This window comes from Centrocercus urophasianus, unplaced genomic scaffold (assembly GCF_019232065.1).
Source record: "Centrocercus urophasianus isolate 14NV4802_14NV808 unplaced genomic scaffold, USGS_Curo_1.0 seq_17, whole genome shotgun sequence".
Classification (NCBI taxonomy): domain Eukaryota; kingdom Metazoa; phylum Chordata; class Aves; order Galliformes; family Phasianidae; genus Centrocercus; species Centrocercus urophasianus.
This window is the reverse complement of record NW_024884722.1, coordinates 11498535-11513878: the sequence shown is the minus strand read 5'-3', so window position 1 is coordinate 11513878 and position 15344 is coordinate 11498535. Positions and strand designations below refer to the sequence as shown.

At 44.5% G+C, this 15344-nt stretch overlaps 1 protein-coding gene across 1 annotated transcript in view; it reads right to left on the bottom strand.

The window, feature by feature from the left end:
- The window catches only part of SH3PXD2A (SH3 and PX domains 2A), a 226031-nt gene that overhangs the window by 75790 nt on the left and 134897 nt on the right, over positions 1-15344 (bottom strand). Inside the window, exon 6 of the mRNA XM_042818810.1 lies at positions 6263-6291. Coding sequence (XP_042674744.1) covers positions 6263-6291 — 29 coding nt within the window. The remainder of the gene's footprint in view (positions 1-6262; positions 6292-15344) is intronic.

Genomic DNA, 15344 nt, shown 5'->3' with positions numbered 1-15344 from the left:
CTGGGCAGGGTCACACATTGCCCAGTGATGCAGAACAGCATCACATGTACTGTGAGGAGATGAAGGGTGCTTGGCATAGCCAAAGCTCTTCCTTGGAGCCCTCTAAGCAGAGAGCAACAGCCTTGCTTTGGGAAAGTGCAAGTGTTAACAAGCAAGAGCTATCATGTTGCTTCAGCTACATGTTAGCTCACAAACTAGTTAAACATAAAATAAAATTTAAAAAAAAAAAATCAAGTAAAAAAGTAAGCTGTTTTGGGAATTATTACATTGAGCAAAAGCTAGTAAACTGAACAGCAGTTACAGTTCAGCAAATTCTAAAGTTATTCATCATGAGAAGAGGGAACCTCACCATCAAGAACTGAACTGGGGATGCACATTAAGACCATTTACTACTAGGCTCGGATTCAGGAAGTACATACCCAATAATTACAAACTAAGGTTTGTTTGGACCTTTGTTGCTATGCTTCTGCTTACTCTATCCATCTTTTATTACTAAATCCCTTTATCCTCCTTTAAAAAAAAAAAAAAAAAAAAAAAAAAGAAAGAAAAACACTATGTGAGAACCAAGATGTTCTGCCAGAATCTGCTGTTTTTAAATTCCACATGATAATTAGTACATACAGCCAGGAAGGTTAATCATACAATGGGAGAAGAGGTCCCAGGTTTGATCAAGAGGAATCCTGCCAGTACTTGTGAGGGTGCAGAAGAGCAGCAGCAGACAAGCCACCTGCTCCAGCCATTCCCATCAGCACAGGAACAGCAACAGAGCTGCTTCACCATGGCTGCTGCCGCACTGACTGACTGCAGACAGCAATGCAAGTAACAGCACGCGCATGTGATTCATCAGCACACACACAAGAGCACGTGCCTTTGTCTGCAGGGACCATGTTGCAGCACAGATCTCTTGTGAGGATTAGGACACCAAGGCCAAGCTATGTGCTTTACAATGCTGCCGGGACCCTGCCATGGGCTTGGACAAACTTAGAATCCCCATTTGCCACCTTAAAAAACAAACAAAAGCCTCCCTAGCTTAAGCTTTTCAAGAGGGAGTTTGGGCAGACAGAGCTAGAGGTGAACAATGAGAGCAGAATGACTAACATTTGGGTTGAAAACCACACCATACCTTTGCTGTGCTATCACCTGGGCTTGGATTCATCCAGCAGTAACCAACTGCCTGTCTCACTGCCTACACACTCAGCACTGGTAGCCACAAGATATCTGCTGCAGTTACCACCACAGGAGAGTGTTGCCTCACAACATGATTTACCACTTCACTTTACTGGATGTATTTTTTGACATCTTTAGTACCATGCTCGCAGATTGGGCCCTTCAGAAATGACATATAAAAGATTAAGCTCTACCTCTTGGGTCAGCTCTAGGGACAGGCAGAAACAGCTCCAGCTATGCTGGTCCAGCTAATGGCTCGCACATTTGCAACCCTGCTGAATGATTAAGTACAGAAGGGCTAGCACACACCACTTATTTTCTCCATATTACCTCAAAGGAGGCAGTTCAAACTGAAGTTAAGAAAATAAAACTCATTTACAAAAATGAAAAAGCATGCAAGACATGCCATGGAGCTGTAAGGGCAGGCTGGATGTGTGGTGTGACAGAACCAAAGAAGTTAAGCTCTGGAGGGATGAGCATAGCTCTGCTATAAACCCAGGAAAGAAAAAGCCAAGAGTTCAGCCATTTCTCTTCATAATTACAATGAAAGTGGACAAAACCCACCCCTGATAACTCAAACAGCAATTAAGGCATCTCCCTAAAGCTGACAGAACGTGCCCTCAGTGTGCAAGCAAGTTTTCCTTAGCAAGAAGAAATGAGTAAAGACCCAACTCCTGCTTGCAGCCCAAGGAACAGCCCCACAATGTGACAGGCCATAAGGGCCGCAGTACTGTTACAGCAATCTGCTCGTCTTTCCCCTGGAGGCCCCACTTCCGTAGCTGTTGTAATTCTCAACTCTACTTAATCCTCCCATTGAGGGAATATTAAAGAGATATCAATAAAAAGACAGTCTGAGTGGCTTCAAACAGACATTAAAGTTTTTATTTACATCCTTCCTCATTTTAGGCTACAGAAGGGAAAAGAAGCAGATTGCTGTCTGGGTGCTGCAGTATTCTGCTTGTCCAATAACTGAATGTGGGAACAGCACTGAAAGATGCTTCTCTCTGCCGAGGAAGCCAAGCTTCATCAACAGCCCCACCGAGGCACCACTGGCTTGGAGCAAGCTGCTAAGCTAATGCTCTGAGTGCTCAATTACAGGGGCTGTTTAAACAGACTACAGCTGGCAGGCTCAGCCAGAGCATGGCCAGCTCAACGCAGACAGGATCTGATCAATTAGGGAAAGGAGACACTGTGGTGCTGATGGAGCCATAAACTTCAAGTTTATTTCCCCTCACTGTAGGGACATCCTACCTCACAAGAGCAGAGAGTAAGACAAAGCCACCAAGTAGCAGCTTGGGGCCAGGGCAGCCAGGGCAGGGGGAGTGAGCAAGCAGTGGGGTTTCTGTTATGCTTTCAGAAGGGGGGTGGCCAGAACGGCCTTTGCAAGCAAACACCAAAACAGACACAAAGGCTTGGCTGCCTACAAGTCAGGTGGCAGAAAGATTCCTTAGCACTGAAAGCTAAGGTGAAGCAGCATATTCTGCTATCTGTAACCCCACTGTAAGCAACGGGAACTCTCTCAGTAATAGATGAGCATGAAGACTGAGTGTGGAAAACCCGTGGAAGCCATGTCACCTCTCTAATTACCACCAAATGCCTGGTTCCAGCTGTTTACTCCAGCTTTATGACCAAAGATCTGACAACAACTTTGGCAGTGAACTACCAAAGAAAAATTCTCAGCAAGGGAAGAGGGCTAGATCGTCATACTCCAGGAGTATAAAACCTGTTATAGCCAGCAACAGTCTAAGGGAGACAGGAACATCTTTGAGGATAAACATCCTGAAACTGGTTTCACAAGCCACATCAGGATTGGCAGATGTCTCAAGGGTTAATTAATTCACCATGCACAGATGGTAGCTGGTAGGGTTTGGAGAGTGGATTAACCTAATTTGTGGTTTGTAATGTACCATGCAAATATCCATTACGAGATTCGGAGCAATTCTGCCCTTATTTTGATTTGAGGAGAGAAAACCACACATTGGATGACTGCATAGAAGTAATGCCTATTTTGAGTGACAAATGAGTTGCTGTTCACTTGGTTAATGGCAGTGACAAATCAGTCTGAAAAGTAATCCCTTCCCTTTTTGCTACAGAGGGACTCCGGATGAACCCAGATGAGATCGCTTGCTGTGGGTATGCAAAACATGTCAGCCTTAACCGCTCCTCACAGTTGTACCGAGGCCTCCTCATCACTAAGGGAAGGACCCAGAGCAACAATTCAATTGACTGAAAACAAGAAGGCAGCTCTGCAGCATGTCACATACAGCCCTACAAATCCAAAGCAACAGCCCACGTGGCTGCTCAGGCCATAGCAAATGGCCATGCCTACGCAGAGCCCAGCTGCTTCAGCAGAGCTCCAAGCTGACTGCAGGTTAAAGCATTTATAATTAGATCATAACCAAGGAAAGGGCTGTGTTTATACAGCACTTTGCACAAGAGGAAGCCCTGGCTCAAGGCTGGCATACAGAGATGCTGCAGATCAGCACAAGACTCTTCTGTTTAAGGCCATGCTGTTGCACTTTGTTCAGAATGTCCCCAGATGTTTACAACTGCTATCAGCTGCAGTGATAAATGCATCCCTAACTCCTATTAAACTCTGAACTTCCCCAGTTTCTCCCTGCTTTAAGGGCTCAGCACAGGACTAGCTAGAAATGCACTCATTGGCAAGACAGAGGTCAGGGTAGAGGCAACAGTGGCTATCAGAGGCATTCCCCAAATGTTTCTGCCATCAGTCACACTCATGCCCTGCCTTCCCAAGATGGAGCAGCTGTGAGATTCCTGCTGCTCACAGCTCTAAGTCTCTTCCCAGCATATCCTTGGTCAAAAAAAAAGGTATTCTCAGGTCTGATCTGTTGGGAGGCATTCAAGTGTCTATTTGTACCATTTAAGATTGAGTAGTGTTTGCACCTACAGAGGAAGCTGCATTTCAAAGTTATTAGTTATCTTTAAAGGCTCTTCACAACACAGGCTTGGAAGCTGTGTTCATTCACCCCATCACTAGACTCAGTGTCATAAAGCTGCTCTTTGTTAGAGGCTGTAACCACCAACTCTCTTGGCATATTCTTTGGCTTGTTGTATGTACACTCCCACGACATCAAGTTCCAAGTAGAATGAAGCCTTCCCCCGCCACTCTAAAGACAAGCAAGAAGACGGTTGAGAACAGAGTCTCTTTATATAACTCACTTTGGTCAGACTGCTGCTTCACATTCCTCTTACAGTGTAAGTGGAGAAAGAGCATCCCTAAATCCCACTGCATCCAAGCCCTGGCTGTGCAGTCAGCCACCAAGGGGCAGAGAAGAATAAACTCCCCAAACAAGACCCAGCAACACATGAGGGTGGGAGAGCAGAGCAGGGGAGCCCAGCCTCAGGGACCGATGAGCATGCTGTTTGGGATGCCTCAAGGGGAACAGGCAGCATCCCAGCTGCACTAATTCAACTTAGTCCCTCTTCCCTCAGTGTCACAGTGTATCAGCTCCAGCTTCTCTCCAGAATGGAGGAGTAGCAGCTTCTCATCCTTCCAAAGCAATCCCTCACACATCTTACAAGAGCAGCACTGCAGCTCTTGTGCACGTCAACTTGTGCACAGATTCCAAAGCACTCAGTTTCCTTGTGCTGTTCTAGGTCAGTGCTAAATCAGGTTGCCCCAGAGACTTCAGCAACACATTTCAGCAGTCTTTATGTGGCCTTAAAACCCCAGTGCTCTGCACAGGGCACTGTGAGCCAGGATCTTCTGCCTTCAACTCTGCCTTCTGCATACTCTCTCACACCTTTACAGCCTGGCCCTCTAGAGAAAATGCTTCTGCACATTTAATTCACTGTCCAATTTGTACAAACAGTGCAAAGTTTATTTAATATTACATGTTAGAAGTACAGTCACATCTCTGTGGACGAACCTGCCTAGAACTGCAACCCAGAAAGAAGTTCTGTAGGAAACAAGGAAGTTAAATGTTCTCCGGGTTCCAGTGCTCCACCTGCCTCTGATTACCATCACCCACCTGCACTTATGGTAAATTTAAAGGAACTCAGGAGGAGAGCACCACAAGCACCAGCCTGCAAAGGGAACAGCCATAAATGCACAGGATGGCAGGGTCAAGTAACAGCTCGCATTAGTGTACCACTTAGCTTATTACAGGACTGCAGCATAAAAGCTCTCATAATTAACAAATCAATCTAGGCAGTGACATTCTTTAAGTTCAGTAAGTTACATTCCCAGAGATTCAGCCATTGCAGCATTTCTTTATCATCATCTCAAAACACAAGAGGAAAAAATCCTCCCCTCCTCTGCACATAGGCCAGACTATTCCAGGGGTTGCAGAGGGTTTCAGGGGCCTCTTTGGATGCCCTGGATGTGATTCAGAGCAATTGAGACTACAAACAAAGTCAATGAGAGTTGCAGGTGCTCAGTACTGCTTGGGAGAGGAAAGAAAAAAAAAAGGGAAAGAAAGAAGCCCTATCACATCCAACTCAGAACAGCCAAATGCAGAGGCCCATAATCACATTTCCCTGTTGAAAACATATCTGTATAAATCACTAAGAGCTATAAGGAAATGGGAAAAATTGGTTTTATGTAGCTTCAGATCAGGATTTTATAGGACATTTGAATCCAGGACTTAAAAACAAAATAAAGAGCTATGGCCCTTGAGTCAACCCTAACCCAGAAACAGGCAGTGAGAACATTTCGCATTGAAAGCTTCAGCAGATCCTTTTGGTCAGGCAAAAATAAGATTTAGACCCACACGGAAAAGCATCCTCTTCCTCTTCCCTCAAAAAAATACCTCCGACTCTTAAACTACATTTTTACTTAGGTAGAGATTGACTTAAGAAAAAAAAATAAAAAGAAATGTAACCCCATTAGCCTCTTAGACTGGAGAAAGAGCTCTATAAACACCAACATTTTAATTGCAATACAATGTAAGATGAGTTTCTTCTCTTCAGTGGAGCAGAAAGAATTTGATGCCTGGCTACAGGAGGTTTCAGCAATGAAAAGTTAAACTGCTATATAATTTCATGCAACACAAGGGAAGGTTTAAAAAGGAGGAGAAAAAAACAATCCAGTTCCCTCTATAATCATACAGTAAAAACCTCAGTATCTTACCTGATTTTCTCTTTGAAGATCCATAGTCCCTGAAAAAGAGACAACAACAAATGGACATGGTTAGAGCTGGAAACAGAGAGACAACAGAGGCTTCCCAAATTTCCACCCATGGGCTCAAGGGCTCATTCTGCCCGCTCCCCCCTTTAAAGAGGAGCTCAGGGCTGCAAGGCATTGACGGGCAAGGGCTGGGGCTGGGACAGGTCCTGAGCAGAACCGGCTCATCGGCAGCAGCTGGGCTTCTGCAGCACCGAGGGCTGGGGGAGCATGTGATCACTGAGATAGAGCCAACCATCCTCCGGCAGCAAGGCAGGGGAGAAGGGTGTCACTTTTTCCCCTTTAAATCGAGCTATTAAATGCATGGCTACTGGATTAACCCCTGCCGTTCCCCTGGAGAGGAGAGGGAACGGTAACTGCTTGCCGTAGGGGTGCGGCTGCTGCGGGCTGGGCTGGCACTGCGTGCTGTCCCCTCCTCCCATTAATTGGTGCATAACGTTCAGATCCCTTCCGGGCATCTGACAAACACGAAGAGAAATACCCAAACGCCCCTAACTTTGCCCCTTCTTTCTTCTGGGATGGGGAATGCACCCTGACTTTCCCACAGTGGTTTAAGGACCTTCTGCTTGCTACAGAACAGCTGAAATCTCAGAGAGCTGCTGCAGGAGTGAGCTGAAACTACAGAACACAGCTGCAGAAGAAGAGAAACACTTTGCGGTGGCTGCACTTCCCCGTGGTGCCCTGAGCCCCATCCATGTGTAGATGGGGCAGAAGGGGCATCGCTGTGCAGGCACAGTGCCCTCCATGCTTGGAATGTGTAGGATTTGCTCCTGGTGAGTAATAACTCCTCGGGAGTTTTTTGCACCCTCTTTGGATTTTCCAGTTCCTATTTCAATTAAAGGGTTTTCTCAGCCATGCCTTGTGTTTGACATGAAGATGCTACTGCTGTTGCTTCTTCTGCAGAAGTGATATTATATATCCAGAAGTAATGCTTGCTATATGGCGCCTAAAACAGAGACCACCCCTCAGAACAGCTGGGGAAGGGACGGCTCCCGGAATGCAATCACCAGCCCCAGCTCTGCTCCCACCAGCACACCAGAACACCCTGTGACAGTCCCTATAAGTGAGGCATGGCCACTCTTCCATTCCTAGCCAACCCATGCCTGCCACTTGTATATATCATCCAATTAACATGACTGGAAATGGGCTGTTGATGGATGGTTAGAGTTAGCAAGCAAACAAAAGCAGATAAAACTGCTCCCAGCATCCCACCACACCAAGCCAAAGTCAGTACTCAGGTCTGGAAAGCACAGTGCAAGAAGATGGTTTGCCTGTGTCCTCGCTCTCCTCCAACAGCAACCACCAAGGAATGCTCAGCCCTCCATCCCAGATGTCCTCCCACATTTTGCAGCCCAATCTCAAGCTGTTTCTCAGGGCTTGTGTGAGAGGCTGCAGGAAGCTTTTAAATGAGGCTTTTTCTTTTAATTCTAAAGGATGACTCACCCATACAATTTCAAGAAGGCAGAGATTTAAAAAGGCAAAATTTTGAAACTATTTTCTTCTTTTCTGTGATGAGCTTTTCCATGCTTATCTTTGTTCCTGTCCTATTCCTCATCCAGCTGGCATGTCTTCCATAGCAAAAACACATAATTTATGACAGCACGCTTGCCCTAAAACTGAGTTCCATGAGCCCTGTGGTGGGCAGGCACACCCCACACCACGCTACGACTGTCATCACGAAGCGTTGTACTCCACAGCATGCGACACCACAGTTCTGGTCAATGGCAAACATGGTGCCAACAGAGGCACATTTGACCCAACAAATCCCATCACTGTTTCTCTTGGTTTATGCCACAGATACAAACTCTGTCTTGCTGCCCCACACTCAGCCAATGCACACTGGTCCTCCCCTCTGGGCCTTCTGCATATCTATCCCACAGGTTCCTGCATTGCACTCAGGATGTCCTTTTATGTGCTACGGTGTTTAATTCTTCTCTAGTGTCCTTCTCAAAATTTATGTGTAGACCAAATGTAGACCAAAATGAATGTGGGAACCTCACTCGATTAAGTACTTTGCAAAAAGAAATAGCTGCTGCCCTAAACTGACAAAGAAAACCAAATGATGGGAGGGAAAAAAAGCATATTATACACATTGCACTGATGAGGAATCTGTTGAACCTGCACCTTCTGGTCTTAGTTTCCAGTCTGAAGCGCAGGATCATCCTTTCATAAGAAATTAGATGACCATTACAAAATATTTGTTTCAATCACCACCACCTTCCAATTGTGAGGCTCACTCAAAAATAAAGCCAACAGCCAACCTGAAGGACAGGTTTTCATTCCTTCTCCAGATTTTCAAGTCATATTTTATCACATTCTGACTTGGGAGGTCCTGAAGTCCCTGAACCCCATGTCTCCCTGTCTCATTTTTTATACAAAACGTTTCAGCCAGAAAGTCAAGACAAAGCAGTATCAAATAAAATGGAGCTTCAAATAAAATCCACATTTCCTCAGTGAATCTCTGAAAGCCAAAACTTGTTTCTCATACCAAGGATGGGAAAAACATCAGTGCTGAAATAGAAAGCCAACATAGCATAACAAATAATTCCTCTGAGTGGGTAAAGTGCTCCTTGTAAACACTCTTTTCTGCTAATTAAGGAAGTAGCAGCAATAGCAGCAGCAAGGAGCCATGCCCAGCTATGTATTTATTTTTTATGCCCTATTATTCAGAGATTCATTGATGTCTTTCCTCTCAAGCAACGGTCTATAGGCGAATACCTCTTAGCCTCACTATTTCCAGAGGAACATTATGGTGAGGTTTAAGTATCAGATTATGTCCAACACAATAAAGGAAATTTTTTAGTGGTTTCTCTTAACTGTAACAACTTCAAAGCAGAAATTCTGATCTCCTGCAACATGGGCTGCACCAGACACCCTCCTAGCCCTTACAACAGACTAGAAGTCTGGCCTTATAGAAGGAAAAACCCTTCCAAGTGAAGGTACAAGGTCACTGCAGCTATACAGAGAAGCTCACTGTCCTTTAAGCTCTGGCTCTTTCCTTTTTCTTTTCTTTTTATCTTTATACATACACACATATTTCTATTCTGACTTTATTTCTGTGTGAGAGCAGACACCACCATCCTAATTCCACTTTATGCTCTGTCTACAAGAAAAGCAGTGATAGCAGCAGGTGGAACTAAGAATGGCACCAGCAGGGCCCTTCTTCATTAGCCAACATCACTCCATACTTGAATAAATGCTTTTCACAAAAAAATAGAGTATTTCTAGATGTTTTTTTTTTAATTAGAATATAGCAAATTTGTCTAAAGTCTTCCCATGGGGTATCACCTTTATTTGACACTGAACCTCATCACTGGCAAGGAAAGCATTTCCCGCTGCTAATGATATTAAAATATCGCTGGTGCCAAGTACATCACAAAGACTGAATACACTCTTCTTGCTTTATTGACAGGAGAGAGAGGCTGGATCTCCTTTTTCATCAGTGTTACACCAGTATAATGCTACTCATTTGGCTTTTACCAACAAATGTGAAAGGAGGAACACATGTACTGCCGCAGAGCTGACTGCCTTGTCATATTAAGATACACAGTCAGTCAAGGATATTGTGAAAGACCAAAATATGTTATAAATAACGTATTTATATATGTTATATAACTAAATTTGTTTGCCTCTTGTAATCTACTTTAAGTGAGGTGGTTATATTAATAACATTACAGAAAAGTGTTTTGGTGCATCCTTTATTTAGGGACTAACTTTGCTGCTGCAATCAGTGAGTGTTCATGATAAAAACAGTGATTTGTGGGTGTTTTAATCTATCTAAATATAGAGAGATATATACAAAGATGCAGTGACACAATTGGAAAGTTGCTTAATAAATGAGGAGCATCCTGACATTTGTTCAAGAAAAGCCCAGGGACTGTTTCACATGGAAGAGAAGACTGACTGTGCACAAGCATGTCTGTAATGGACTGAGTCAACCTCTTTAGCAGTATTTCTAATTCAGCTTGATTTGTATGTGGCCTGGAGGGTTTCTTCTGCATCCCCAAGGAGATTCAGAGTTTTCTGTGTAGAAGCCCAGAAAAGTTTGCAGAGCAGCACTGTAACAGCGGCGGGGCTGCAGGGCTGCAACTTTGTCCTAACCAGCTGCCCCTCTGGAGGTGATGGACTGCACAGGGAAATCCCTGCCCTGCTACTTCTGGAGTGTAAAGGCTGCATTCAAGGCTTCTCCCCTTCACTACAGGACAGCAGACCCAAGCAAGCTTATGCTGTGGGATTCATCCCACCGCAATACATCACCTTGAAGCCCAGGGCCCCTGCATGCAAGCAAGGCTTGGCTTCAATTCATCTAGCAGAGATTTCAGACAAGAGATTCTCGACTGTGAGAGAAAGCAGTGCCTGCAAAGCAGGGGGAGCTGCCAGAGCTCAGGGAGCAACACGGCCAGGGGAGCCACAGACGTGTCATCAGGCGAGACAGAAGCTGAAGGGAAAGTAAATCTTCCTGCTGTCCGCTTCTCAGAGTTTGCTGTCCAAAAGAGATGAGACAGTGACAAACTCTGAGTAATAGAGGTTAATCCGTATCCTCTGGAGCATTTTAATACATAAGTTGAAATATTTCTGTATTTGTTGGCTTTAACTAACTCATGTTTAAATACATTGTAGGCGTTTACATTCCCATGCTCCTTAATTCCTGAAACTCTCCGATGGTGCAGAGAGGTTGCGGTGGAGATGTATGACATTTCAAACAAACAACTCAGATTATAATTTAATCACCAGTGATTTGCCAGGCAGATTAAAAGCACAGAAATGTTTTAGCAAGGGAGTCTGTGCTCTCCCACCCAACATCCATATGGTTTGCAATCAGTAATGAGGACTGCTGCCTTTCTCAGCAACTGTTTTTCTTAACACCGCTATCAGATTCTGGGACAGTGTTTTCAAAGTAAACCAATGCCAAAATACTTTGCTACTGCTCTTTACACATACAGAAATTCGAACCTTAAAAATATTCTCTTAAAATTCTCCTGATTTCACTCATCTGCCAGACTGACATCTTCAGTTTGAGACAAGCCCAAAATCAGGCATGACCAAGAACCAATACTGGTGCCTTGGCTGTTACCAAGCCAGAGGACCTCCCAAACATACTAACACAGTGCAAAGACAGGAGTGAAATGGAGTGTGCAGGGTTAACACAGATCCATGATGCTAGAAATGCAAAAGTTTAACCATGTGCATTAGGGGATCTCCATTCCCTGAGCTCTGAGCCCCATGTGACACATTTAAACAAAATTAGCTCTATATGCTATGCATCAGGAACACAAACTCAAGCACACAGAGGCATACAGCTATACATTTTTCTCCTCCAGCACACCAGCAGTCAGAAAAGCACAGCTGATCTCTTCCCCAAGCCAAATAAACAGATGAAGCCTTTTTTTTTTTTTAAATCAGAAAATATTCTGTTCATTTCCTGATATAAATCGTTGCATTGTGGAACCCTCTTGAACATGAATCTGTCCTTTCTGAACAGAGGTCGAGCTTTTCAGCCATGTCAGAAAGGCACCCATTGTGGCAGCCCTGAGATTTCAAAATTCCTTGCCAGGGGCAAATGGGAGTTGGGGGGCAAGAAGGAAAACTGTCGACCTGGCTTTGAAAATGAGTGTTTCTTGCTTGCTGGAAGCAGTCTCTGCTTGCTGCTGCTGAGAAGGGTAAGCCAATGTTTTGCAATCAACTCAAGAGAAGACACTACAAAAGAGAGTTTTGCCTTCCTGCCACTTTCCTGTTGTTTGCACAGTGTGGCTGTAGCACTGGCACAGACAACCAACACAGCTTTATATGTTTCTGGTTAAACTGCAACAATTTTCTCAGCACCATAGAACACCAGCAGCCCAGTCTGGCCCACCAGGACTCAGCTGGAGGTCCTCACTTAGTGCTACCTTCCAATAACTTCTTTCAAGCCAACAAAACAAAAATTAATCCAAGTTCTCCTTTGGAAACTCCAAGTGAAGCACTGGAATCTCTTCCATATGTGCAGATGAGATTTTCCCTGCCCAGGTAACCTTAACTTGCACAAAAAAGCCATGGTTGGAAGGAGACGGGCACTGACTCGTCTTCAGCAATACTCCCTGCACAAATCCATGAATTTATATCCCAAAGGAGATGTGCAGGAGCCTGAAGATTACTTGACAGAGGATAGCTTGAGCTCTGCCACCAGGTCGGAGGTGCCAGGAAGCAGACAGTTCTGAGACAAACTGCATCCCATGGAGGCCTTTTAGTGCTTGAAACGATCTTACAAGGAGGGGGACTGACTTTTTACAAGGTCTAACAGTGATAGAACAAATGGGAATAGCTTTAAGCTGAAAGAGGGGAGATTTAGGCTAGATGTTAGGAAGAAATTCTTTACTCAGAGGGTGGTGAGACCCCGGCACAGGGAGAGGCTGCCCACAGAGGCTGTGGATGCTCCATCCCTGGAGGTGCTCAAGGCCACGTGGGATGGAATCCCGGGCCCTAATCTGGTAATTGGCAACCCTGCCTGAAGGAGGGGGCTGGAACTAGATGATCTTTAAGGTCTCCTCCAAACTAAGCCATTCTATGATTCTATGTCCCCTATGGATCTTCCTGCCTCATGCAGACCCACAATACTCAAGGGGCAGCTTGCTTTTCTTTTGGGTGTGTAAAGGGTACAGAAAGAAGAGAGGTGGATTCAAGGCATCCCACCCATTCCCAAGTGATTGGGAAATGTCACAGATTTGTGTCCCAAGATTCCTCAGTGGTGAAGCTGATCATTTGGCTTCAGCGCACATCTTCAGTATTTGGCTTGGGCTGATGAAATGCAGAATTAGCTCTTCAATTTTTCACAATTACTCTTTATTATGATGAAATTATTCTCCTGGAAGAAGGCAGGGCTCTGAAATTGTACATTCAGCATTTCACCAGGCTGTGAGATAGCGAGCACGCTGATCTGACAGCAAAGCTGGGCCACTCTGGCACCAGAGGGAGATGGCTTAACGCAACTTGGAAGCTGTGGGACACTGGGGCAATGAGCTAACTCCATGTGATGCTCCATTGCGAGGCTTTGGTGGCCTTGAAAAAGACAGCATGAGTGTTTAGAGCAGGCTTCTTCCTGGAAAGAAGGATAAAAACAAGATCTTGCTTAAGAGTCACATCCTCATCTGGTTTTGCTTTACCCTGTTTATCCCTTCAGATTGCAAATTTCTCTGCAGGACAGGAGAATGTATTTACCTTAGCAAGAACTCTGGGTTGAGGTGCTCTTCGTCTCCTATAAACTGACCTTGGCTGTCCCCTGTAGGGAGGATGAATTTATCTCTGCCTTCCAATGACCAAACATGTGTCACTTTATTATAGTATTTATAGCACAAATGCTGAGTGATAAACATGAGGCAATAAAAATTAATCACTTTCATGTGCAGCTTTTCCAGTCGTGCTCTTCACTTTGGGATTTTGCTATACAAATATACACGCGCATACGGTACATATTTAAAAGATGCAACTAGTCTCAGTTTCAAATTAAGTACTGAATAGTAGAACCATAAATTCACATGTAGCTTACAAACTGGTCAGGCTAATGAGCTCTTACATATATCACACTGATCTGGCTAAGAGCTTAAGAAGATAGCATAGGCTTTGAATTTTTATTTCATGTTTTCTAAGCAATTCCTCATTTGAGGGTGGGCTGTTCGTTTTCTATTAGGACAGCTGGGTCCAACCTCTAGTTGGCAACCATATGATCCATTGAGGCTCCTAAACTGCGGCCCTAATGGCAATTGTAAGAGGCAGAGATCCTTTGTAGTGGATTCCTTGTCCCCAGAGACAGCCAAGGTCAGGCTGTATGGGGCTCTGAGCACCTGATGGAGCTGTAGGTGTCCCTGTTCAGTGCAGGGGAGTTGGACCAGATGGCCTTTAAAGGCTCCTTCCAAATCAAGGGAACTCCTGGAAAAGGAGCGAGGGAAGGAAGGGAAGAGAATGTGCAAAGTTAGAGATCTCCAGGCTTCTATTCAAGGCTCAGATGTAAGTTGTTTGAAAAGGACACTGAATTACCATACCAGCAGGAATACTGGCAGCACACTGGTGATGGAGGAGTAGAAGGGGAGAAAAAAAATGTTTCCCCAGGGAACTGTCTGGGGCTTCTTGATCTCCTTGAAAAATATGATTTGCCCTCAAATTGCATTAACCGCCTTAGAGGAAAAGAATAAACAGATAAAGATTCTCAAGTAGAAAATATGCAAACGAGCAGGAATTGTGCTTGAAACCTTCAAAGCCATGACTGACCCACAGAGAGAGAGAAAATATTCTCCCTCCCAAAAATACCTGCAGAATTAACAAGCCACCAGTTTAAATTAAAGAGAAGAACTTCTGCATATGGCACAGATGAATCATGGTGCTCACTGGCATTACATGCTGTAATCTTCAAAACTAGGCATGGTTCCAAAGAGCAATGAGATAAATTCAGGAAGAAATAAATGGTGGCCATTGTGTTCCACGCTCTGGATGCTCTGACCCAAGAAGTCCCGTAACTGCTGAATGCCAGAAGCAGGGAGGATACACAAGGGAAGCTCACTCTGTGTTTTCTTTGTTTCTTGTATTGGCTATGAGCCACTGCTGGAGACAAGAGGCCAGATGGGGCCCTGGTCTCACCTAATTGTGGCCTTATAATATATTCTCCTGTAAAAGATCAGACTGGATTAGGATAAATTACATCCAAATCATGCTGCATTACTCAGCACATTAAGTTGTCCTTAATCACATACTTTGATGCTCTATATTCCTGCTTAAATCTGCCCTCTGCGCATATTTCTGTGCCTGTTCTGTTGAAACCACTGCTGAACTTCAACTACACATAACAGGGCTATAATGAAAAGCCAATAAGGCTCTTTGATCAAGCTCTACTAAGACTCATCATGGGGACATCCTCTGCAGTGACAAAATGGTTTCCTCATCCTGTCTCTTTCAGAAATGTTTTGAGAGCCTTTAAAAGCAATTTAATCCTGATTTATGTTAGCAAAGTGATTTTTACTGCACATGTGAATTACAAGAAAAGGGCCCTCAACTCCATTTT